This window comes from Plecotus auritus (genome assembly GCF_963455305.1).
Source record: "Plecotus auritus genome assembly, chromosome: 5".
Classification (NCBI taxonomy): domain Eukaryota; kingdom Metazoa; phylum Chordata; class Mammalia; order Chiroptera; family Vespertilionidae; genus Plecotus; species Plecotus auritus.
This window is the reverse complement of record NC_137776.1, coordinates 75,372,210-75,398,340: the sequence shown is the minus strand read 5'-3', so window position 1 is coordinate 75,398,340 and position 26,131 is coordinate 75,372,210. Positions and strand designations below refer to the sequence as shown.

At 35.5% G+C, this 26,131-nt stretch overlaps 1 protein-coding gene across 2 annotated transcripts in view; it reads right to left on the bottom strand.

Annotated features, from left to right (window-relative positions):
* The window catches only part of LRP1B (LDL receptor related protein 1B), a 1,782,191-nt gene that overhangs the window by 1,095,786 nt on the left and 660,274 nt on the right, over positions 1-26,131 (bottom strand). For both annotated transcript variants that reach the window (XM_080670835.1, XM_080670834.1), the window contains exon 3: positions 14,218-14,355. In XM_080670835.1, coding sequence (XP_080526961.1) covers positions 14,218-14,355 — 138 coding nt within the window. The remainder of the gene's footprint in view (positions 1-14,217; positions 14,356-26,131) is intronic.

The window sequence follows — 26,131 nt, the reverse complement described above, 5'->3', positions numbered from 1 at the left end:
TATAGATTTCTTCAACTTACTCTTCTCTTACTTAGACATCAAGAATTTTAATTTTAGTACTAATTGGAATGGGTGTCAAATGATACTATACTATGTATTCTCTCTCTCTCTCTCTCTCTCTCTCTCTCTCTCTCTATATATATATATATATATATATATATATATATAAACATTTTATATATTTGTATATATGTAAGTATATAATACTGTATATATTTAGAACTATCCAATGTGTTATTTTGGCTCAAATGTCTACAAAATGCCTTATTCTCTAAAGCTATGTGGTAAAAATGGCTTTCTTAAATAATATTTCATAGATGTAAATTCATTTGGGGCTATAAAAAGTAGTATAATTAATCCCAATGAAGTTTGTAATTCAAAGGAAAACTAATTAAAGGATCCTTCAAATTAACAGTAAACAGCAACAAAAGAAAATATTTGGTGTATATTTGATTGGTTGGAGATTATTGGCAGTCTTAGGAAAGTAAAACAAAACAACGGGAATTTTACCATCAGAGAGAGTAAGATAACAAAGCAATGTAACATGATTTAGCTTTCTCAAAATATTAAATTAAACAACAAAGATTTATACATGATGACAAACCATATAATAAAAATAAATGATAAAATATGGTGGACTGACCACAGATGTAAAATAATAGCATAGATTTTGAAACTCAAAAAGCTATTAAAAAGTCTCAAGATTAAGCCTAAATTTGAAGGAATAAAATTTTAAAATAAAGGCTGAAAAAGTATGAGATATGGGGCAGAGAATGAGGATAGCAATATAGGAAGAAAGAAAAAAATAGATGAAAAAATTTGAAAAAAGGAATAGGACAGAATAGGAGGAAGGAAGGGAGAAAGAGAGAGAGACTCTTCTATAAACCACAGCTGTCTGTTTGTTTTCTTAGGCAGCAGCCAGCCCTGTCTGGCTCCCCAGGAATGATCCTCTATGGACATTTACTCTGAACATTTGGTAACTCTTTGCTACAGCACAATTTGACATTTTGTTATACTTACTAGGTGTACTGAATCTTTATTTAAATTTATACAACTTTATATCTGAAATGAAGCTTAGCGAATTGTCCAAACATTTCATTTTACTGATTTTCAAAGCCATAGAGTTAGTGAATGATCAGCTCTCTCTACCCTTCAGAATCCTTTTATATCTTTTATCAAACATAGCACAACTGCAACACCTACCTGGTGCACAATCAACTGTTTCATTACTCTATTAAAGCATATAAAGAATAAACTTCTAGTTCCTCCCAAATATTCATTACCCCCTCTTCCAAGTCTGCTTTTACTGAAACAGTGTTTATACACTTAGAAAACTACAACTCCCAGCCTTTCATGCAAATAAGGGTGGCTCTGTATTAAAATTCTGGCCAATGGCATGGTGATGCAAACTTTGGAATCAGGCTTCTTGAAAGTACCTTAAGAAAGAGGTTGACTTGCTTAGCAGGGACATTTTATTCCTTTTCCTTCCTCTTGGAATGGGAACCTGATATTCTGAGCTGCAGTGGCCATCTGACCACAAGCCTACCTAGAGGATGCAAAGTAAGTAACAAGATGGCAAAACAAAAATATGAGTATTTAAATCATCATGAAATCACCTTACCTGCTTTGGGATATCTATATCTGAACATTTTTTACATGAGAGAAAAAAATAAACTTCTATTTTTTAAAATCTTTTAAAGATCTCTGTTATTCATGCCCAAAGATAATTTCTAATTGATACAACATGAGTGAACAAGGCGATGCTAAGGTGTAAGAAAATATCCAAAGGGGAATCATGGCAGTCAGGAGCTGGGACAGCTGATTACAGTGGATACTAGTCCCACCATTAACCTGCATTTCAGTTGGGAGGGATGGTTTATCACTTTTGAGATTTGAAAATATAAGGCTATCTGGGAAAGTGAAAGAACGACATGATTAAGCTACGGGAACACGGAATCTGTTGGAGGGAAAAAGCTAAAAACTGACAGGGCATGGAGAATTTTATAATACAATATGCAAGCATTTGCTCAGAATGCAAATTGCTAAGCACTGATTCCCTTACTAAAGTGGCTGTTAGGATTTCTCTCCCTGGAGGCCTTCCAAATTGGGTAGATAGCAATCTGTCTAGGCAAGTTTGGGTTCAGTCCAGCCTCAAGGCAGATGGATGGACTGGATAACCTCTGAAAGTCCCTTCTGGCCCTATTATTATTCTACAGTTCTGTTTCTGACTGAGAGAACAGTTACCGCTGATTCTCTATTTGTAGATACAGTCATTGCGGTTACACTGCTTTCCTTCTGCTTATTGCAGGTATTCCTGGTAAACAAGAAGAAACAAAACTTAAAGGAACAAATCGCTTTAGGCAAAATGCAGGAGCCAGTCTTTTTGACATAGGCACATTGTGTGAGGACAATAATCCCCACATACCGTGCGGTACACTTTACCCAATGAGTTATTCTAGGAGAGTCCCATGCACTTTGCACTGTATCACTCTGCTTCCTGTGTGTTTGTCTTCCTTACCTAGTTGATTGAGTCCTTGCAGTGAAGTGATTGAGGTAGAAGTTAAATGTGAGGGGTTTTTGGGTGTTTCCAATCTATCAGGGTTGAGACGTACACAGAGGAAGAGAAAGAATGAACTAAACCAAGGTGCATTTGTATTGAAAAGTTCACCTCGATATAGACATTATAGTATATTAGGTGAGAGATTACTAGGCTTTGACCCAAACATATTTTTCTCAGTTGTGCACATTTTGTTTTGAGTAAATAACGTACACGGGTAGGATACAAACCTGATTTATGGAAAAGGAACTAGAAGCCATCTGTCTGGGAATAGGACATAGCACTCAAAATAAGAACTTGACTAGTAGCAATATCAACTGACACTGGTTTTGAAAGCAAGAACAAATAAACTAAAACAGAGGTGAAGGCCTAAAAATATGTTTTTTTTTTAATTTCTTGAAATAATCATTTCAGCTGGATATACAGTAGGGAAATCTAATAGAATACATGAATACTCATAAATTTCTATATATATTTTTTTCATATAATACTTTTTTATATAATTTATACGTAATAACTATTTAGAAATTTGATGTAGACTATTTAGATTGAAGAACATTTTATACCTATTAATTTCTCTCCAACCTTCTTTGAGAACTCTTTAGTAATATCTAATTGACCTAAATAAAAATTGGACAATTCAGGTTCTTAGTGTTTCTACTCATAGTTCTCTGAGCCACTTATTGAATTGTATAGATTTTTTTCTTGGCACTCTTGGTTTCGTACCTGTAGCCTGAATGAGAACACAGCACACGTTTCAGCTAATGGAACTGAAAAGTGCTTTTTGGGCTTGTACTTCCCATTCTTCTTGTATCTGACACTCAAAACTTGGCTCACAGTATCACTGGCCTATTTCAAAAGCAGCTTTGAGAGCAGAGTGATCTCACTTTGCTTGGCATCTTAGGATTTCCACAACCACAGTGGGTTGTCGGGAATGGTTCTATGATCCCGGTGGCTTAGAGAGGGCAACTATTTGATTGTACATTTTCTCTTAACTCAAACTGAGAATGCAAATCTTCAGCTAATGCAAACATATCTGGATAGTATATTTCTCCTCAAAGATTAACATTTAATGAGTTTCTTGTAGAAAGGTTTGGAAAAACATAAAATATATGTGCATATTTCTCTATGTCTCCACCTGAGTGAAAAATAAATAATTGTTTGATTTAATTTGAAGGGACTAATAAAGAGAAGTTGGGAAGTCACCAGTTTCATATGTTTTTTTTGTTTTTCTGAATGTTATTTATATTTTGAGCTACTCATTTATGATGGCATTAATACACATGTGCATCAGTGGAATAGGGTTTACTATATGTGATAACAACAGTGGATTAGGGAAAAGGCAGCAGAAATAAGTGTGTGTGTTTTTCTGCAATTTTGAACAGATTAGATATTCAAAATTTAAAACATTGGCTGAAGATTGTGAAAACTTCAAGGAATCTCTCTCTATAGAGTTCTGTAAGATTTAACAGAATTCCAGATTGAGTTAAAAAAAAATTGTCTTCCATCTATTTATGATTACTTCTCATTAGAATGGGATTATGCTGTGTGTGTTTTTCAAAATTTAAACTTTTCTCCATTGAATATTATTGAGAAGTATTTCCTTATTTCTTCCAGATAACATTATAAAGGGTTAATCCTTTTTTTTTTTTTTTTTTTACTTTTCTATTGTTACTAGTACATATTTATTCCAAGGAGTTAAAATAAACTCCATTTTCTTTCTCATCAGATGAAAGTGCTATTTTTTTTCCAAGAGGATAGAGTTAATAGATTATTCTCCAAGTTTGTTATATAGTTTTCCAGCTTGTTGTTCACTCAGCACATTCTTGCTGCTCAATCAATTCATAAAACTGGCAGGGAACTTAGAGTTATTTAAAAATGTTCTTCAGTTGATTGTCTACAAGCCATCTGGCTGCTTTAAGAATGGGCCAGAAAGGATGGCTGAAGCACGATAGTTTTTTGCACTTCTCTGAGTTGGTATGGGAAGGCCCAGTAGTCAAAACTGGCAAATGAAAACTCAAGGTCACTGTTTTTAAACCTTACTCTCAAACTGCATTTTTGTGTGACTCCTGGGGATTCCGTTAACCTCAGCTACTGGCTTTAATCCCTTCTATTTTTATATATCAAGCTGCTTGTGTCAAAACCCAAATAATGAATCAACATTTGAGGCTGAGTAGAGAACTGAGTGAGTTTGTTATAAATTCATACTTTTGAAAAATATTGAAGCAATCATATGTTTTTCAAAGTTAAAATACAAGAGGTCAAAACTTAGGCATCAAGAGAGGTGGCATTTAGTAGCTTGCTAAAGATGGGATTCTGGTTGCTTAAAAACACCTCAATAAATTTAATAAAATAAAATAGTAAATACTCCTTCCAAATTCCTAGGCTTCTTCTGAAATGGAATTTAGTTAATATGGCTTTCCATGTCATCTACTTTGACATTCACTTGCATGAACTACATTCAAATGATACATTAGAGGATAATACCTAACATACTTTGTTTTGGGAGGTGATCAATGTGAAAATATAGATGACTATTTAGTTCAAAGCCTTATTATTATAATAATGCATGATTTTATCTCCTAAGAATAAATCGCATAACCTGCTATGTGCAGCAATTCTAGTCTTCATATGATTAATAGTAAAACAAAGTCATATAATACCCCTATAATAAAGATATATCATAGTATCATTTTTCACTCTCTTTATAGTTTTTTGTGATTTTTTTGCAATGCATTTTAAGGGGGTCACATTACCTCCTTATTCTAATGTAACAACTCTAGGTGTAATACCAAATTGTTTTTATGGGGTTTCTTTTGTGTGTGTTTTTTGCAGTTCCAAACTCATCTCTCTATATTCAGAACTCTTCAACATTGCCTAGGAGTTCAGAGCCTTTTTGAGTGCACAATATTTTCTTTTTTTAAAATATATTTTTATTGATTTTAGAGAGGAAGGGAAAGGGATAGAGAGATAGAAACATCAATGATGAGAGAGAATCATTGATCAACTGCCTCCTGCATGCCCCCTACTGGGGATCGAGCCCACAATCCAGGCATATGCCCTTGACCAGGATCAAACCGGGGACCTTGCAGTTCCCAGGCAGATGCTTTATCCACTGAGCCAAACCAAGTAGGGCAAGCATACAATGTTTTCTTATGCACTTGTGCCTCTAGAACTATAGTTACCTATTTTTGAAATGTTCTTTCTTCTCTCATTTGCCTACTAACTCTTAGAGTGAGACTTATACTAACTATAAGTTATCTTGGGAAATTTTTCTGCATTCCCTTAAGCAGAATTATATGCTCTTTATTTATTCTTCCTTAATAATTTTTACCTACATCCATTATGACATGTGGCTTTCAATAAGGCAGAAAATAGGATTTTCTACATCCCCAGTGCTTAGGTAAGTGTCCAGAACTCTGTCAGTGATCAGTAAAAGTTTACTGAAGTTAATGAATGAATTTAATATAGAGAAACTTTATTGTGTTTCTATTAGCACATTTAAAAATCATTTTGTTTGCCTACCTGTTATTATTTCTTACAAACTCTTCTTTGTTTTTCCTCAGGAAGAGGAAGGTGAGGAAAAGATCCAGATACATGACGAGTCCAGTGCCCATGGATGTTGATATAAATAAACAATACCAAAAGTGGTAGAACTATTTACAGGTCTCTTCTGTAAAGATGATATTACTGGGGGTGGGGAATCTGAGTTCTCTACCTAAGAGCTTGGCATGCTTGAGGAACAAGTAAAACAGGAGTTGTTTGAACCAAGGAATGAAGCCCTATATCAAAACAATTGTTCTTCTCCTATAGATGTTAGACAGACAGAATAAACATTTTATTGGGGTGCGAACTGTGGATCTAAGTTTTTGACTTGTATCAATTTAAAAATCAAAATCAACTGAAAATAGGGTATAGTTCAGCAACAACTGAAGATACATAATGCACCAGGATTCTCACCACAGAAAAGAGTAACTAAAAAAACATAGAGCTCAGGCCAGTGTTGCTCAATGGTTAGAGCTTCATCCTGCACAGCAAAGGTTCCTGGGTTCAATTTTCAGTCAAGGGCAGGTACCTTGGTTGCGGGTTTGCTCCCCACCCCCCTAGGGACACGTACAGGAGGCAACCAGTCAATGTGTCTCTCACATTGTTGTTCTCTCCCTCTCTCTCTCTCCGCCCCACTTCTTCCTTCCCACTGTCTCTAAAAATCAATGGGAAAATATCTTCAGGTGAAGATTAATAACAACAACAACAAATATATATGGAAGTAGTTTAAGCTAGAAACCACTAAAGAGAGAGGTAGATACAGAATATGAGATGGCGTTTTATAAAGAATATCTCTTTTCTTGAGTTAGATCCTTCAGTGTTTAATCTACTAGTGTATCTATACAACATTCTTTGAATTTGCAAATTTTTCTTGTTTCCACAGTTATTCTTCAAAATAATTCTTTGGGACCAAAGAAGGCTAATTAATATAAAACATTAACATTAATCAAATATGTAAATCCAGTACAAAAATATTAACTCCCAATAAATAACAAACTGTTTTAGGTTATCCTTTGAATGCTCAGCTATGATATAGAGCCAAATTACTTTGTCATTCTTTTCCCACAGGTATTAAGTTAGTTAACTGTTTCTAGAAGTCAATATGTTCAAACAAATGTTTGAAACCTAAACTCCAAGTCTCTTTAGCAGGATTAGTTTAGCAATTATATCAGATAGATCAGTGTTAAGAAATCAGATATCTTTACAAGATCATATTTCGAATCACACAGAATTTATAAATCTAAGATTGAAAAATGAATATATGTAGTTATGTATATATGTATGTATGCATATGTACACACATATATATGTTTTATATATATATTTCAAGTACAACACTATCCTAATTTCATATAGGTGTCACTTGTTAACATAAACAATATCTTTAATAGCTCTGCAAAGGGGTGATACAATTACAGAAGATCTATTTTTTCTAGGAATGTGGCTTTGCTTCCGAGAAGCATTAATTTGTGAAATCAACAGTGCTAAGGGTTGTAGCCCTTCACTAAACTATGACTTAAACCAATCTCTTTGAAAGAAAATGCTAATCTCTTTGAGAGTTGAGATAGATTTGAGACTATCTGATTACCTTAGCACAACTCAACACAAAGAAAAGAATACAACAGGATCTACTCTTACATTATAGGAACTACAGTAGTCAAAATTAGTCAGAGCCCACAAACCTTCCTCCCTTCCTTCCTTCCTTCCTTCCTTCCTTCCTTCCTTCCTTCCTTCCTTCCTTCCTTCCTTCCTTCCTGGAAGCTACAAATTAACATTATTCCATCTGAAATCAGTGTTTTAATGATAACAAAAGCCTCCACAAAATAAAGTATTTCCTTTCTGGGGGAAAAAAAAATGTAGTCCTGAATATTTGAGCTAAGAATTAATCCCTAACTCTTTCATTAAATTTATTCAATCTTCTCAAATAAATTAAATCTAATTAATTGTGCTAGATTAAGTTTTTGAATTATTTGAAATGCATAAGGTTTAAACAAAAAAAATAGGGTTATTAATTTCCTATAGTGAGTTATTACAAATAATAAAGGTTGCCATTTGTCTTGATCCATTTTGAGAGAGCCTCTAATTTTAAGTTATCTCCAGGATTTTCAGCATTTTCTCATATGGCTTTACTTTTAAGAATAGTAACATAAAAGAAACAACAAGTTGATATCTAAAATACATATATTAGAACAAATACACTAGAACAGTGGTCGGCAAACTCATTCATCAACAGAGCCAAATATCAACAGTACAATGATTGAAATTTCTTTTGAGAACCAAATTTTTTAAACTTAAACTTCTTCTAACGCCACTTCTTCAAAATAGACTCGCCCAGGCCCTGGTATTTTGTGGAAGAGCCACACTCAAGGGGCCAAAGAGCCGCATGTGGCTCATGAGCTGCAGTTTGCCGACCCCTGCATTAGAACTGGAATGTAAAATAAATACATTAAACCCAATAGTGGGTGAATGGAGAAAAAATGTAATTTCATATTTCAGAAAACTATATCCCAACTGGCAAGTAAAGTAAAATAATCAAGTATAATTTTAAAAATTCTTACTATGCATTATTTCCTGGAGTTAGATGACATATCTGAGAATCTTATTTTTCTTTAAGTTCCTGATCAAATACACCAATTAAATATATTATACACTCAGAAGGACTTAGCAATAGGCTCAGAATAGAAAAGAGGGAAATCATAAAAGACCAGTATCTATGTATGCTGTGTATATCTGTGTGCATGGGTGGTAAGCTTCTCAGATGTCAGAGAGTGCTATTCCCTGATCAGTCTCAGGGAACTCTTCACACATGTTATCTCCTTATGTTCACAAGGACTTTGGTATGTTTGCTGGAAATTAATCACATAAGATTGCACATTGTTTCTAGAGAGAGGAGATGGAATTTCTTTTGCAGGGACCCTAAGAGTCCCCATATTTTTTTAGCAGACAGTGCCACAGAGACTGGAGTTCCCTTGCAGGATCATTCTCTACTACAAATGTGATCAAAGTAAGGTTGTGAGTAAAAAGAGGGATTCTCTTGCTCATAGCCACTTTACATGCTGACGTAATGAATTATCTTACGAATGTAAACTTTTAAAATAGCATCTTGATACATCTCAGTCAATCTAGTCTCCGTTAGTTGAATTTGTTCAGCATTCTTTGTATGGTTGTAAGAATTTTTGTGGAACTGTTCTGAGTTAAGGAACCTTGTGCTGCATAAAATGTGTTTTCATTGCTCATGAAATTTAGATATAGTGATATTACAACCAATATAAAATACAATGTAGGAAGCGATACAATTTTCTAAAATATAATGTGGTGATTTTGAACATTCTTATTGTAAAAATTTTATAAGCACACTCCTATATATATGTATACCCATATACAAAAATCAATTTTTTTCTTCAAGTGGAGTTAAATTATGGAGATTAAAATATCAGTGCTATAGAAAATCATTAATAATAGATATATTTTATTACTCTCACCAGGGAGAAATTGATTTTTCTAGGAAACATTCAGAAAACAATTCAGTTGCTAAGAAAGCATTCCCAAGACTAGAATATCACCTCCAAAATGTTAAACATTTTTCCTTATTAATTTTCTTAAAGGATAAAGATATACAACCAAATGTAAATCCTTCATTAGAAAAATATGTCAATCTTTAAATCATATCTTAGGCTTCATGTAAAATAACATGAAGTCTGTGCTTAGAAGAAAATAAAAAGGAAACAATGGAAAGAAAAATGATTCAGAGAGAACGATTCTGCAAAGGAAACACATTTTTAAAGATTGATGCAATGTTTGAATTAATCTATTTCTTTTCTTTATTATATGTCTACTAGAGGTCCAGTGCACGAATTCGTGCATGGATGGGGTCCAGCCGGCCTGGTCACAATCAAGGCAGTTCGGGCCTAGGCCTATTGGGAGGAGGAGATGGTGGGAGGTTGGCCAGCCGGCCTGGCTGGATCAGGGCCCCCGATCAGAGCTGGGCCGGGCCAGCTGGGGGAAGGGGCCGTGGGAGATTGGCCGGCGGGCCCTGCCCCTGATTGGGGTTGGGGGGCCGATTGAGGGTGGGGCCAGCCATGGGGAGGGGCTGTGGGTGGTGGGCCAGCTGGCCCCGGCCCCAAATGGGGTGGGGGTGACCAATCGGGCCCAGCACCCTGGGGGAGGGGCCATGGGTGGTTGGCTGGCCAGCCCCACCCCCTTTTGGCGTGGAGGGTGATCAGGTGTGGGGCAGACCAGGGGGAGGGGCTGTGGGCCGATCAGGATGGTGGGGGCCCATCAGGGGCGTGGCCGGCCCAGAGGTTGGTCGGCCAGCCCTGCTCCCTATTGAGGTGGGGGGTGTGATCAGGGGTGGGCTGACTGGGGAGAGGGGCTGCGGGCCTATTGTGGTGGGGTGAGCTGATGGGTGTGTGGGTGGTGGGGGAGGGAGAGAAGGGGTGTTTGGCCAGCAGGCCCAGCTCTTAATCGGTGTGGGAGAGTCCAATCAGGGGCAGGCTGGCAGGGGGGAAGGGCCACGAGGTTGGCCGCCAGCCCTGCCCCCTGACCAGGCCAGTTCACCAACCACAGTGGGCATCATAGCGACTGGTTGTTAATTCGTTATGGCCAAGAGGTGCTCCATGCACCTCCTGGTGACCAGTTGTTTGGTCATTTTGGTAATGACGCCTCTTGGCCTTTTATTATTATGACTAGAGGCCCGGTGCACGAAAATCGTGCACAGGAGGGAGGGGGTCCTTTAGCCCAGCCTGCACCCTCTTGCAATCCAGGAAGCCTCGGGGGATGCCCGACTGCCAGTTTAGGCCTGAGATCAGACATCCTTCTCAAAATCTGGGAGCACTGGCTCATAACCGCTCACCTGCCTGCCTAATCTCCCCTAACCACTCTGCATGCCTGCCTCATTTCCCCTAATCACTCTGCCTGCCTGCCTGATCACCCCTAACCATTTTCATGCCTGCCTGATCACCCCTAACCACTTGCCTGCCTGATCACCCCCAACAACCCGCCTGCCTGCCTGATCACCCCTAATTGCTCACCTGCCTGCCTGATCACCCCTAATTGCCCACCTGCCTGCCTGATCACCCCTAACAACCCGCCTGCCTGCCTGATCACCCCTAACAACCCGCCTGCCTGCCTGATCACTCCTAATTGCTCACCTGCCTGCCTGATTGCCGCTAACAACTTGCCTGTCTGTATCATCAACCCTAACTGCTTGCCTGCCTGCCTAATCACCCCTAACTACTCTGCCTGCCTGTCTCATTGCCCCTAACCACTTGCCTGGCTGCCTAGTCACCCCTAACTATTTGCTTGCCTGCCCAATCACCCCTAACCACTCTGCCTGCTTGCCCCTAACTGCTCGTCTGCCTGCCTGATCACCCCTAACTGCCTCTGCCTTGGCCCCTGCCACTGCGTCCAGAATGATGTCCAGAAGGTCATCCAGCTGTCTGGTCTAATTAGCATATTATGCTTTTATTATTATAGATAATAGATGAGAAAGTTCCTCAGAGACTTGATAGGCTCATGCCTAATTATGTCTTTAAAAAAATTTTTTTTTCATTAGGTGTGACCCAAAATTGGAAGGAAAATTGCAGGTGGGAAAGTGGATTCAATTCTTATGATCCACTTTTGCCTATAATCAGTCATCTTCCCTCATTTAAAAATAAACCATATACATGTGATAAATCTGGTGTTTCCCAAAAAGATTTCTTTATTTTTGTCCAAGTGATAGGAGCACTCTCTCATGGCAGGAGGCAAACACATTTCTAATTTTCTTTCATCAATGCAGAAATAGTTTATTAAACCACTAAGTATGAAATGACTATATCTATTCAGTCATCTGGATTTTACCACTCAAGTTAGGTGAAAAATCCTTTGGTAAATACATGTAGAAATCCAAATATACTTTATGTTATTTCTTTTCTTTCTTTTTTTTTTTTTTACACTATTCTTGTTATTTTTAAGTCCATCACAGTTTATAACATATTATTTAGGTGTTTTAAAATACTTTATTTGGTGAATAAAGTTGCTGACTTTAAAGGCCAGAGTAGTACTAGTATAATCCAATTCCTACTGGTAAATTATAAAAGAAAAGGATTGTCATTTGTGATAAAGATATGAAACTTGGAACTATTACAAAATGTAAATTGGAAGAGGAAAAAAAAGATTGAAATATAAACAACTACAGTATATAATCTAATTCTTTCACAGTTTGGAGTATATGCTGATCTTTTCAAAAATCAAGATAGATTTTATACCATTTAATTTTTGATCAAATACTTTATATTTTAATTGAATTCCCTGGTTTACCATTAATATGTAATTTATTAGATATATCTAATTAGATTGATTAGATCACAACCATAAATTTCATTAGAGAACTCTGATATATTTTCATATAATCCACAGCACTGAAAATGTTTAAGATATTCAAATTTGTGTAACCACTTCAAAGGGAGTATTTGACAATGTCATGATTTCAATGTTAGAAGCTTAGTCACATATGTCTACCTGAAATATTTTTTTTAAATATAATAAGAAGCTGGGATTATAACTAAAGTAGATAGAATTAGGCTCTAGAAAATACAATTAATTTCTGAAAAGAAAATTAAACTCTTTAACACCTATTACTTTGTAATTCAGTACTTTACTTTCCGTTGATATCATTCTTATTAATATAAAATTATAAAAAAGAATACATGTCACAAAGCCTTTAAATAAAAATAAAATATCTTACTATTATTACATATGTGTTCATAACTGAACCTAAGAATCTGCTGGCTTCTTATGTGACCATGTCAGAATACAGGCTAGGAAAGGAAACTCGGTCAAAGAAGAAAGACCTTTAACGCCTCAGTATGGATCTGTCCACAGAACAGAGTAATGGGATATCCCTTTAGAAAGAGCGAAAAGACCGAGCGCCCCAGTGTATCTATGGTCCCTCAGCATCCTCAGCACATTGGACACCTTCCCAATATTTACTGTTTTAACCATGTAGCTCTCCCTCCCTGATCTTGAATTCGGTTTCCTTCAGTCCAGAATTGGGGGACTGGCACCCAGTGAGGCCTGTCAGGCCTCTTGTGTGGCCTGTACATTGTGGACTGTACAATGTTTTTAAAAAGCAGTAGCTGACTTTGAACACTTTAAACACAGGCAGAAATGGAGCTCCTGCTGAAAAATTGGAACTTTTGGTGACCTACGACCTTTTTTCACATGGCAGCAGTTAGTTTGTGTGAATCTGTCCACAGCCAGACGTGCATCTCGAGTTTTCTACAGTTCCTTCTTTTCCTTAGCATCGTGCTCTCCTCAACATGGAAGGCAGGTTTCTCTTTGACATCGGCTTCGATGAATAACCTTCCTGCTACCCTCAGCCAGTGAGAAACTGTGGAGACTTGTTTCAGTGGTTTCTTTCCTGGCTCCCTCTTAGCGGCCTGATTCCCTGATTAACACCGTGATTCTGTTTCCAGATCTTTACTCCTAGACTTTTTGCTTTTCTTTCTCTCACATTCCATGCCCTCTCTCTAACCAATGTCACTAGAATGTGCCATTTGCAATTTTCATTACTTTTCATTGACTTTGAGATTTTTTATTGCTTCTCCCCCGTATCATTAATATACTAGTATAAGCAACCCTTTTACCACTGTAGAATTTAGATGTTTATTTATTTATTTTTAATTACAAGAAAGTTGGTATAACTTAAGAGAAATAACATTCAGGAAAAATATCCTATGAACACATACTAGTAATATATTTGTTGCAGAGGATTTACTTCAAATACTCTTTGTTTAAGCAAAGGTTCAGAGAAAGAAGCATGTACCACCTTACAGTATCATTGTTCTGTGACAGAGACTTCCTATCTGTCCTTTGCTCAAAAGTATTCTTTTCTATGAAATACTTAATCATTTAAGAGCCCGACTTCAAAGTCTAAGTGTGTTTTTGTCCCTAACAGCACTTTTCAGTAAAACAAATATATACAGCTTTGAAATGCATATTGAGTGTGTCTGGCAATAACATTTATGTTTTCTCAATAACTGATATGGTTATGGTTGAAAAAAAGGCAGATTTTCTTTGAACTTTCATTAAAACTATGAAAAATGTAGCGTTTCAGTTGCAAAAGGACTCACCCCGGCAATGCACTCCTTCATCGTACCCATCTGCGCAGTCCAAGACGCCGTTGCACAGCTGGGACAAGTGAACACATTTGTTGGCACGGAGGCAAGCAATGTGATTCAAGGGACACTTGATTTCTACCTCTCCAGGACCTGAAAACAATGTAAAAAGGGTCAGATTGATGTTGATTAGCTTTGCTTTTTTTAAAACACTAAAATGGTTAAGAACAAAAAACTTACTAGAATTAATTTACAAAACAAAACTATAGAAATAGTACTGGAGAACAACTCTAATACTGACAGCCATTGAAATTAGCCTAAGCCCTAAGTGATTAAAAACCTAATTTAAAAAAGCTGCAGAGGAAATACAGATTTGATTTTTATTTTCAAAGAGTGTGTTAAAAACACAAATATTCTTTCAACCCTTAAAGTAGCATGGATTGAAACCTGTGGGTTGCTTTGAGTCATTGTTCTCTATCCTTAGATAGGCAGACAAGGCACTTAAATCCTGTAAATCTCAATTCCCTCAACTGTGAAATACACATAATGACAACTTCTTGGCAGGGTTCTTGTTAAAATTATATCAAGTAACGTGAACAAAAACATATTTGTGAAATTTAAATGAATTTGTGACAAACTAAATGTGATTTTATTTTTAATCTGGAATATGAAGTCCAGCTAGTTACATACTTATTTATATATGGATTACTTTGTTTTAAAAAAATCACTGAGCAACTATAATGCAATAGAATTTGCTGAAGAATGAGGAGGCAATGATGAACAGGGCATACTCCTGAGTTCACTTGCTGTTGGTAACTGCATTTTGTATAATCACCCTTCGTGCTTTTAAAGATAAACTAAAGTCAGAACACAGAGTCTTTCCTTGAAGGTCACCAATTCCAAATCTTCATCAAACATCCAAGTCTTTGGTACATTATTGTGTCTAATTCCCAAATCCTATCTATACTTCTTCTATAGGCATTCCCCAAATTCCCCATAATGATCCTTAATCTTGCCCAGCTCTCTCAAATCCAAAGTGCCATCATACCAAAATGACTACACTTATGCATTAATCTGACACTGATTATGGCAACAGCTCATTCTATAGTCAGACACATTTAGGCTTTAACTGCATACAGTTGTAGCAATACCCATGGGCCATTAATTTAATCAACTAAGCATTAGGTTTCTCATCTGTAAATGGAACTATCAACTGAGTCTACATTGTGGGGTTGTTACGAATGTCAAAAGTTATTGATAGCAAAGCACTGAGCACTGTGAGATGCAGGCTCAGAGTAGGAATTCAAATTCAATATGTGTTAATCATGTAAATAAATGCAGTATCCTGGAGTGATTAACAGACTAGAGCCAGATTCCTGGGTCCAATTCCTGGTCCCATCACTTGCAAACTGAGTAACTTGAGCAACATATATACCCTCTCTGTGCTTCAGCGGGGTGTTGGAAGGATTATATCAAAAGCTCTTAGTATTTTTCTTGGCAATCACTAAGTGTTTGCTATTGTCATAGTTACATTAAGAATGTTCCAAGAAGATGAGTTGTCTTTTGTAAACACTTGTATCGCATAACTGTTTGTTTTTTTCTGTTGCAAGCCCCGAAAGAAAAAAGAAAAAGAAAAAAACAGCTTAGAAATAATAAAAAGACCTATCTAACATACTATCTAGGATATGCAAAGTTATGAGAATTGCAGAAGAATTAGAAAATGAAGAAAAAAGGAATACAAAAGTACTACAGAAAATAATATAAGCTGGAGTTGCTAAAAGTAAGATGTGTTTTTTTGAAATGCCTTATCAAATATTACAGGTAAACATGATTTTGTTTGATGGTAAGAAAGTTTTCAACGTTTTGTGTTTGAGGATTAAACAATTTTTATGATGGAGCTTCACTAGCTGAAGTGTTGCCACTAACAGACACCTCTCTATTTTTTCCATATATATTTATACAATTATTGCCATAAAAGGCTGTTAGTTTTGTCCAACACCTGCTTCCACATATGTACTACTCATTTTGCTGTAACATATCTCTATAACTTGAGTATCAATGTCTTAAAATATAATAATTTGTTTCCATATACCACTAATTGCAAATACACAAATTAAATCTAATTTATAAGAAGAAAAGTGAAACTCTTCTTTGTATTTTAATTCTCACCCAAGGATATGTTTTTACATATTTTAGAGAGAGAAGAAGGGAGAGGGAGAGAAAGAAAGAGGGACATCAATGTGAAAAAGAAATATCATGAGCATGCCCTGACTGGAGCAGAGGATCAAACCCACAGTCTGGCTATGTGCCTTGCCTGGGAATTGAACCTACCACCCTTTGGACGATGTTCTAACCTCTGATGCACATTAGCCAGGGCAAAATGTGACACTGATTTCACTGAGAATTTTTAGCTATTGAAACTTGTATTTATAAGATTAACATAAACCCATTTTATTTATTTATTTTTAAATATATTTTTATTGATTTCAGAGAGAAATGGAGAGGGAGAAAGATGGAAACATCAATAATAAGAGAGAATCATTGATCGACTGTCTGCTGCACACCCCACACTGGAAATCAACCCGGACTTGTACCCTGACCGGAATCAAACCATAACCTCCTGTTTAATAAGTTGATGCTCAACCACTGAGCCATGCTGGCTGGGCAACATAAATCCATTTTTGAAATAAAATTAAACAACATGAATTTGTTTTGACAAGGTATAAACTTCTATGACCAATATTCACAAAGTACTTCTTGAAATTTATTGGCTGATTCCTAAAAACTTAAAAACATTCATCTTTCCATAAATGTCAAAGTAGTATTTAGGCCAGATATATTGAGATCTTTGAAAACAAAACAAAACAAAACAAAACAAGATAACCGCACAAAGAACACTTCATAAACCTGAGAAATTTTAGAGATTTTTATGGTTAGAGACCAAAAGTGACTCAATAGTACTTAAAAAAAATGATACATATGTTGGCACCAATGAAAGTATGATTTTTCATTTTTTAAGACTGCCAGGTAAGTGATGAGCATGACAGAAGGAATGCAATGCACACCTGGTCTTCAGAAGTAAGGCTCAGCTACTTACAATTTTTGAGAAAACAGGAAAAAAATATTGGTATTTCTCAGGGGCAATTTAGATCTTTTAAATTGTTCCAAGGCTAAGAATTTGGGAAATAAGAGAAATTTGTTTGAAAGAATAAAACATTTAATTGGTTTCTTTATGGACTAACCACTATAGTCTTCCCTGTATTTTTTAAAGATTTTTAAAAATTAATTTTTGAGAGGGAGAAAGAGAGAAAAAAAATCAAGGGATGCCTCCTGCACACCTCCTACTGGGATTGAGCCTGCAACCCCAGCATGTGCCCTGACCAGGAACCTATCTGGCAAGCTTTTGGTGCATGGGACAACACCCAACCAACTCAGCCAAACTAGTCAGGGCCATCTTTAATATTCTTTCATCTTGGTTTTCATCATCATTGGATAACCAGTAAGACAGCTGGGCCATGGTTTAATAAATTGTACCTTAAGGAGTCTTCCCCAAATCTTCAAATTAAAGCACATAAAGCAATGATTATATTTGTAAGTTACACTGAATAAATAGCAGAAATTAGTTGTAGCGGCTGTCCCAGGTCTTAGGAATTAACCTTAACCAGTGTTAGGATTCTTCAGTTGGAAAACTCTGCTCAAACCAGTATTCTGTTGTTCTTTCTGGAAAATGGAAATAGAGATGGGTTGAGAAACAGTAATGACTGCCTCAACTAAAATATCCCAGAAGCCAGGCAATAGAAGTATTTATTGTACTGTTGCATTGAGGAACTATCCATTCTTAATTACCAATTATTGTTTGTGAAGTAAAGACCTGTACTATTCCATGGGGCTCCTTTAGTCTATCCTGTAAATGGAGAGATGATGCAATTATTCACTGCTTTTAGCCCTTTACTTGTGTGATATGGAGAACCATGTTATAATGGAGCTTGTATGAATTCCTGAGAACATGCCAATATTGCATTCATTAAATGATCACCTCATGAAGACTTTTAGGCATTCAAAACATTTAAAAATCAGAAATCATAATCTAAACATATCAAGGAGCAGGGTTGGAGGCTCCCTCATACACCTAGAATTACTTCTTTAATTGCTAAATCATGTGGACATGGGGGGATCTAGGAGAGGGACAGGCACCATGTGAGAAATTTCAAAATACTACAAAGAATTCAAAATTTTAATAATACCATAGTTCTAGAGAGAATATCACTTCAATATCATTTGAATATCACCTCAAAATATCATTTTCGGCAATGCCTACTCAGAAAATATTTCTAGTCCCTCAAATCTAATTTTAGGTGGCCTGAGCAAGGTAGCAGAATTTGACATATAGTAATTAATTGAAGAAAGAAAATATTCATTGGGAAATTTAAAAATTTATCAATAAAGGAGCATAGTATATGTATATATCTATATCTATCTATCATCCATCTATCTATTATCTATCATCTATCTATTAATTTTTGTAAGCCTTACCCAATTAGTTGAATTAGGATTAATTTTTAAACTAAAACATTTTACAAACCAGCCTTCTAGGATAAGGTGATTCATCTGTATGTTTTTGAATGTTTCAATTACTTTTTACACATAGAGTAAATATCTTACTTTGTTCAGTAAGATGTGATAAAGGCAGACATAAGCTTATCAAATGTCTTTTCTGATTAAAGAAAACTGAGATAGCACATTTTGTGAAGGAGTGGCCATTCTTCTGTAATGGCAGGTACAGTAAACGATCTCCACTTGTCACTATATCATTGTATCTTAGCAGAACCAGCATCAATCCTCATCCTCCAAAGTTAACCGTTCCACCTTAACTCGATCACATCCCTCATGTTAAGTTGTATCTTATCAAGATGGGCTGCTTGGTTACACTGTGCTTTCCAGTAGCTCTAAGTTCTTGGCCTGCAAGCTCATCTACTTTTCTTAACCTTGGCTCAAGAATAAAGTCACTTTTGCTGATTGAACTCTCCTTCAATCAGCATCCCTTCTTTCCTACTTTTTCTTTTTTAACTATTAAACTTCTTTAAAATGTAGACTGGATCTGCTGCATTCCCACTTCCTTCTCACTGTAGCCTCTGCTTCCAACACTGCTGAGTTTCTCCCAGGCTCTCCATGGTCCCACTAACAGTGAAACCAAAGGTACACAGTGTCCTCAAAACTGACCAGGAATCCTCTCTGTTACACACACTTTCTGCCATTATTTCTCATGCCTCCTATATTCTAGTCACACTATTGTTGTTGTTGTAGTAATCATTTGTACTATTCCATGAACACACTTGGATGTGTTTCATACATATCCTTTCATAATATTGGTAGTCTCCATCTGGAAAACATAAACATCTAACACTTTCTGACACAGAATGGTGTTGAATATACAGGTGTTGAATGATGCTCAAATACTTTTTAACTCCTGGTTAATTTCCACTTTCTTTGATATGTTAGAAGTTACCTTTCCCACCATCAATAAAATCTCAGAATACATGCTACAAATACTACTTTCACCCAATAACTACTTTCAAAACCATAATTGTTTTCTGTTGCTGGCTACAACAAAACCAAACTCCTTCACCTGATTTCATCATCTAATTGAAACTTAATTAGTATTATATACAAATTACTTTCAGTACTTATACTTTACTTCATTCAGTGCCATCTTTCACCTCCCTAAAATAAACCAAAAGTTTCCCATTTGTGAGCTTTTTTTTCTTGCAATATCACCATCTGAAAAGTAAACCTTCTCTTTCTTTTTCACCCAGCAAAATCCTACACAGGAAAGCTCAAACTCTGGGCTCCCCATCAAATTTTCTTTACATAAAACAAATATGACATAGTGTAAAGATAATGATATGTAGCACTATTATTGTATTAAAGTTGTATCTGCTATTTATCAGTTGTCTAAACATAAGTAAAGTGCTTAACTTCACTGAGACTTCTTTTTCACATTTGAGAAATGGGTGTAATAATAGAGCTGACCTAACATGATTTTCATAAGGTGCAAATGAAATCACAGTTTCAGAAGCACAATCGAAATGGGAGATTTTTGTAGAGGTTATTGATACCACTTTGATCTATGAACTCATACAGTCAAGAGGGTGGTGATGGCAGAGGGGGATGGAGGTGAAGAGGGCATAGAGGGGATAAATGGTGATGGAAAAAATACATAATTGCAAAAATATATATCATATTTTATTTTTTTTGCAATATAAACATCTGTTTAATGTATGAACTGTGTTGATATACACTGTTTCAGATATATTTCATGAGTCATAGGCCTTTCATTTATTTATTTTTATTTTACTTCCCCTGCTTTACAATATAAAGAAGAGGGTAAAAATAAATAGATATTGATTACTAGTTGATATAAAATCAAGTAAAAAATAATTTGGTACATATAGTTCTCACTAAAAAGCATGAAATGCTTTCAAAATTCAAACATTATAAATTATGCAGTTTTGGATTTCATTTGATTATACCTGTGAATTAACAAAGAAGATTTATATTTGAGTATAATTTGAAATTTTATTTAAAACTTAGCTTCTAGAAAAGCTTAGTCCTGGTTTTTAAAAATGCTCAGGAATATAAAGACTATTTCTATTGACATAATACCTTACAATACTTAGTTTTTTAATATTGTCTCCTGTGGACATTTTCTATTTATTCAATTGAAGATCCCATACATTCTAAGAATTTCTAAAAATTAACTTCAAAATTAACTCTCCTTAAGTAAGTTAAAAATATTATTTTAGTATATTATAACTAAGTAATACATTACAATTCTGGGAGCATCATTAACTTGATTGCAAATGCTTGATTTTTTCTATCTTTATGTTTATATCCTTTTTGAAAGAATCATTTCCACATAATCAGATGCAGTTTCCTGGAAATATGGACAATCATCTTTTAAAAGAAAAGATAATTATTATGTAACTAAGTATATGGGAATATTGCATTATAATATCTATTATAATTTTCACAGCTGAGAAATCAAAATGGTTACAGCAATGTATGCCTTTTATGAAAACTGTAAAACATATGAAGCACTTTAATTACTGCATGTTGTTTGGGAAAATTAGTATACAACTTATAGATACTTAATATCATGTACCTGATTAATATTAAAGATAACATTGGATCACATAATACATTTGCAAAAATAATACAACTTCCCTATATTGTCTTTATTTTATAAGGCCCTGTTCTTATTTTCAAGCACAATTTACTTTTACATGTGAGCTATTTCACCTGACAAACTATTTTAATTAAGTGGAAAAAAGTGAAAGAAATGTATAGTGTTTCATAGAAAATTAAAATTGGATTTATGAGTTTCAACTTTTAAATAACACAATATTAATTTATATAATTTCTTAATCTGTATGATTACAATTGAGGATATAGGAATATGAATAACAATCTCTAAAGAGACATGTACATTCAACCTAATAGTAACTCACTCAGATGAAATAATTTCTGTGTAAAACAGATTCTAGTAATGGCTGTGTGTTTACATATTTCAAATGGATGTTGTGAAGCTTCAAGAATGGAGAGAGATGTAAAAGTGATTGATTTTGTCCTGCTGCACTACCCTTAAGCCATTTGTGACATCTGTCCTATTTTTCAAGACCCCTAGGAAAGGAGATTTTGCAGTTTTGACAACTTGTTCCAAGGTTTAAAAATCCTTTATCATTAGCCCTTTCTCTTCAGAAGTCTCAGTGTAAGAAAATTCCTTGCATTTAACATATAGAGCTTTATTTGTGTATTTAATATATGAAAAGCATGCCTGGTATCCTAAGAAAGATTATGCCATATTAAAGCAATTCTGCTATGACCAAAGTCACTATTGTGTCTAATACTATGAGTATAAATAAGTGGATGGTTAGTTAAGAGTCCTTTACTGGAAACTTTCTGTATCATATCAGGAAATATTATGTTAAAATGGAGAGCCATTCATTTATCTCTGTGTGTATTTGTGTATGTTTTTTGCTAACTTTAGAATATATCAAGTGATTTTTTTAATCCACTTAATTGACTATCAGCATCTGAATCCAACAAATAGAGGTTAAATAATAATATTCTCCTCCACTGAAATCTTAAACATTTAGAATACAGTCAGGACTAACACATAAAAATTATCGTATGTACATAGCAAAAGTATTATTGTTACTAATTATAGCTTTAGAAATAAAACCTTTATCAGGCCCATGAACTGTCTTTCTTCCTGAACTTCCATTTAAGGGCAAATTGATTAAAAAATAAATAAAATCACTGTTTTATGAGTGACTGCCATTGCAACACTGACATTCATTAAACCTTGTAAATGGATGAAACACGGCTTGGATGGTTTAAAAAAATAATGTTATTTAGATGTTTTAAATGCACCTTTATCCCTCTCCATGTATCCATCATATGCTACTTGCTTGCTAGATTACCCTACTGTCTCTTTGTCTCTTTTTCCACCTGTATGCTTTTATAAACAGGCCTTCTCTTTGCTAGCCAACTTGATGAGCGAGGTGTTAATGTATTTGCACTTCAGTAAGATTCTTACAGAAACAATGTATTAACTATAAACACGGAAATTTCAGTGAAAAGACAAAGGCACTGTTGTTTGAGAGAAAGGGGCACTTCATTGATACCGATGGCACACTTCTTGATGGCAATTGTGCTAATTTCTAAAGTTGGCTCTCAACTCTCTTTTTAAATAAATAATGATGTATTAAATCAATGAACCGGAAAGAACATGCCTATTTTTCAATGTGAAGAAATCCCAATGCATTCTCCAGGGGTAAAACACACACACTAGTCATTTCATAAAATTCCTCGGTAAGGAAGAGATTTACCCAATGTGCAGATAAAATAACTAAGGAAGCAGAAGGTGGAATGTTTCATTTGGGACGACAGAATAGACTATAAGTGTTTCATCGCTAAAGGCAGTGTGTTTTTTTCTCTTCTTCTGGGGTTACTTTACTTTACTGTAACCCAGGGGCAGCTCCTGATTACAGTTTGAAGCTCAGGGCTGTGTGGAAAGCATCCCCAACTGGAAGCAGATATGACCCCTGGTAGTAAGCACGTTAAAAGACTGGTACCTAACAGAAAAGGACAAGCCAAAATCAGATGATTCACACGTCTCCCAGAGAAAAGGGGTTTACTGCAACAAAGGGGCAATGAGGAAGAACAGCCTACTGCTTCTTCCAGATGTCAGGACACTGAGAGTCATCTGATCTTTGATTCCACAAATGTGTTAGAAATTGCTTCTGAGCCAGACTGTGCACATGGAGGCATTGTTGCTGTTGTCACTCTTAAGGGGGATTTTTTTTTTGAGAAATCTGTAAAGGAAGGGGATTATTTTTTCAGTCTCTTACCCTATCAGCTAAAATAATAAAAGGTTAGATACAGATCCCACGATAAGGCCTAAAAACCAAAGGCAGGATAATGTCAGGTGATTAATGAAAGAGGACTTTGGTGGTGTGTTGCCCAACTCATATAAGCCACAGGTCAAAGGAATTCTAAGTATGTAAGTTATTGCCAAAACACTTGAAAAATATTATTTAATTTTCCCTCCAAAAATCGTATGTAACAAAGCCAACCTTTGACAACTAAGTATGTTAGAAACCAAAACTAGTAAACACATGTCTCCGTAGTTCCTGTCCTCAGAACAATGAAGAAGAGCTACTTTGAGGAGATACTTAATGACAAGCTTCATTTGCTTTATTGATTTCAGAGAGGAAAAAAAGAGTAAGAGAGAGATAGAATCATCAGTGATGAGAGAGAATCATTAATTGGCTGCCTCCTGCATGCCCCACATTGGGGATTGAGCCGGCAACCCAGACATGTGCCCTGACCGGAATCAAACCATGACCTCCTGGTTCATAGGTCAATGCTCAACCACTGAGCCAGGCAGGCCTGCTGATAAGCTTCATTTCTCATGCAATTAGTTCTTCACCAAACTTTAGACAAGATGAAAACAACTCCATACAAACTAGAGAATAAGCTTATTTTATTTTGTAGGACTCACCTAAGACAACATTACTGACTTAAAAAACAACAAAAAATATCTGACTTAGAGAGAAGTTTATTCCATGACTCTTGGTCAAGCAACAAGTATTAACTGTGATATGTGTAAACAATGAGTAGAATGATCTTTTCTGATTCCATTGGTGCATTTACCAAAATAAAAATTAGTTAATAGGAGTTATTCCTTTTTTATGTCATTTGGAAAAACAAAACAAAACTTAATATTTGCTTGGAAGGAATGGATACCTGAAAAATGGAGGAGAGAGAAGAGTAAATATATGCCTTGAAGCACTGCATCACATTTTGAAAAAGCATTCTATGTTGTATGTGAAACTAAAAAACAATGTTTGAAAAGCCTGATTAGCATACAAATGGTTTCACAGTGAGAGGGGCAGGGTAGTGCAAGTGTAGTTAATCATCTTTCACTGGAAGGGCCATGTTGGGAGACACGGTGACGCTTATATAAATCAATTGGTACTTGAGAGAATGATAGAATGTTAAACAGTTCAATTGAAAAGCCATAGGCTGGTACAGACATTCTTAAATATAACAGTCTTGAATCATCTGTGAAGTATATACATTGTATATTTCAGACCAAAATTAAAATGTTATTAATGAAAAATATTCTTAAATATTTAATTTTTTCATGACACTCAAAATAATGTTAACTCTAAAAATGATTTTATGATGCACTTTCAATGAAAACAAACAGTTTTTTATTGAATTCTATAAAAGTAGCATTGCATTAATAGGGTAAGTGCTGATTATTGAGTACTTTTTATGTTCTAGGATCAAGCATATATAATATTCATTATCTTATTAAATCCTTACAAGAACATTCTGAGTTAGGGATTATAATTGATATTACATAGTTGAGGGAATTGAAAATTGCAGAAGATAAATACCTTCTTCAAGGTCACAGAGTTATAATCTTATTATTTGAATTCAGGTCTCATATCTTAAAAAAGCTACTATACTTTACTATGCTGCTATATCCATTGTGCTACAATCTCAATCATGTGTACCAAAGAAACAAACAAGGCAATGAAGCCTAATTATATGTCTCTTTCTGTCTGCTTTCTCTCCTCTCTCTCTCTCTCTCTCTCTCTCTCTCTCTCTCTCTCTCTCTCTCTCTCTCTCTCTCTCTCCTCCTCTCTCTGAAGTAGATTAGAAAAGGATCTTGAGGAAGAGAGAAGAAAATCTCTTTAGAAGTCAAGGTTATGAAACCATGATATGCCAATACTTAAACAGCTCTTATTGTCAAGGGGGATACCCAATTTTTTGAACATGTGAAATGTACTTTACAGAATACAACTTCTACAATCAGTTGTACTTAAAATGGTCTATTTTCAGCACATTCTCACTGTGCACATGGTTCCCACATGCTTTGCCTTGAAGACAGAATACTTATTCATGGTGTTATCTAGGTTGTTCTCAGTAAATACAAACAAGTTTTCAATGGTATGCATTGCTAAGGTAAAGCCAAAGTCTTCTGATGATCAACCAATGGAACCATAGCACAAGAAATCTTCCTTTAATCATTTAAATAAGTCTCTCACCACGGGTTTATTTCTGCTTTGGTGGGGCATCTTCTAGATCAAGCAGACCTGCCGCATGCCAGTTGCTATCTCTTCTTGGTAAAGTGCTGCTACTTCTGCTACTTGGCAAAGCTTCAGGGGCTGGTTTTCTTGGCAGATTGGAGCCCAGCATGAAGGATGCCAACATCACAGGTTCAAATACCATATGGTACAATTATCTGCCTTTCTGTTTTTCAGACACAGATTTACAACTTAACATCTGCCATTCATATACCCTCTTCATGCTAGAGCTGACACAGGGCAAGTCAAAATCTTTGAAGCGATAC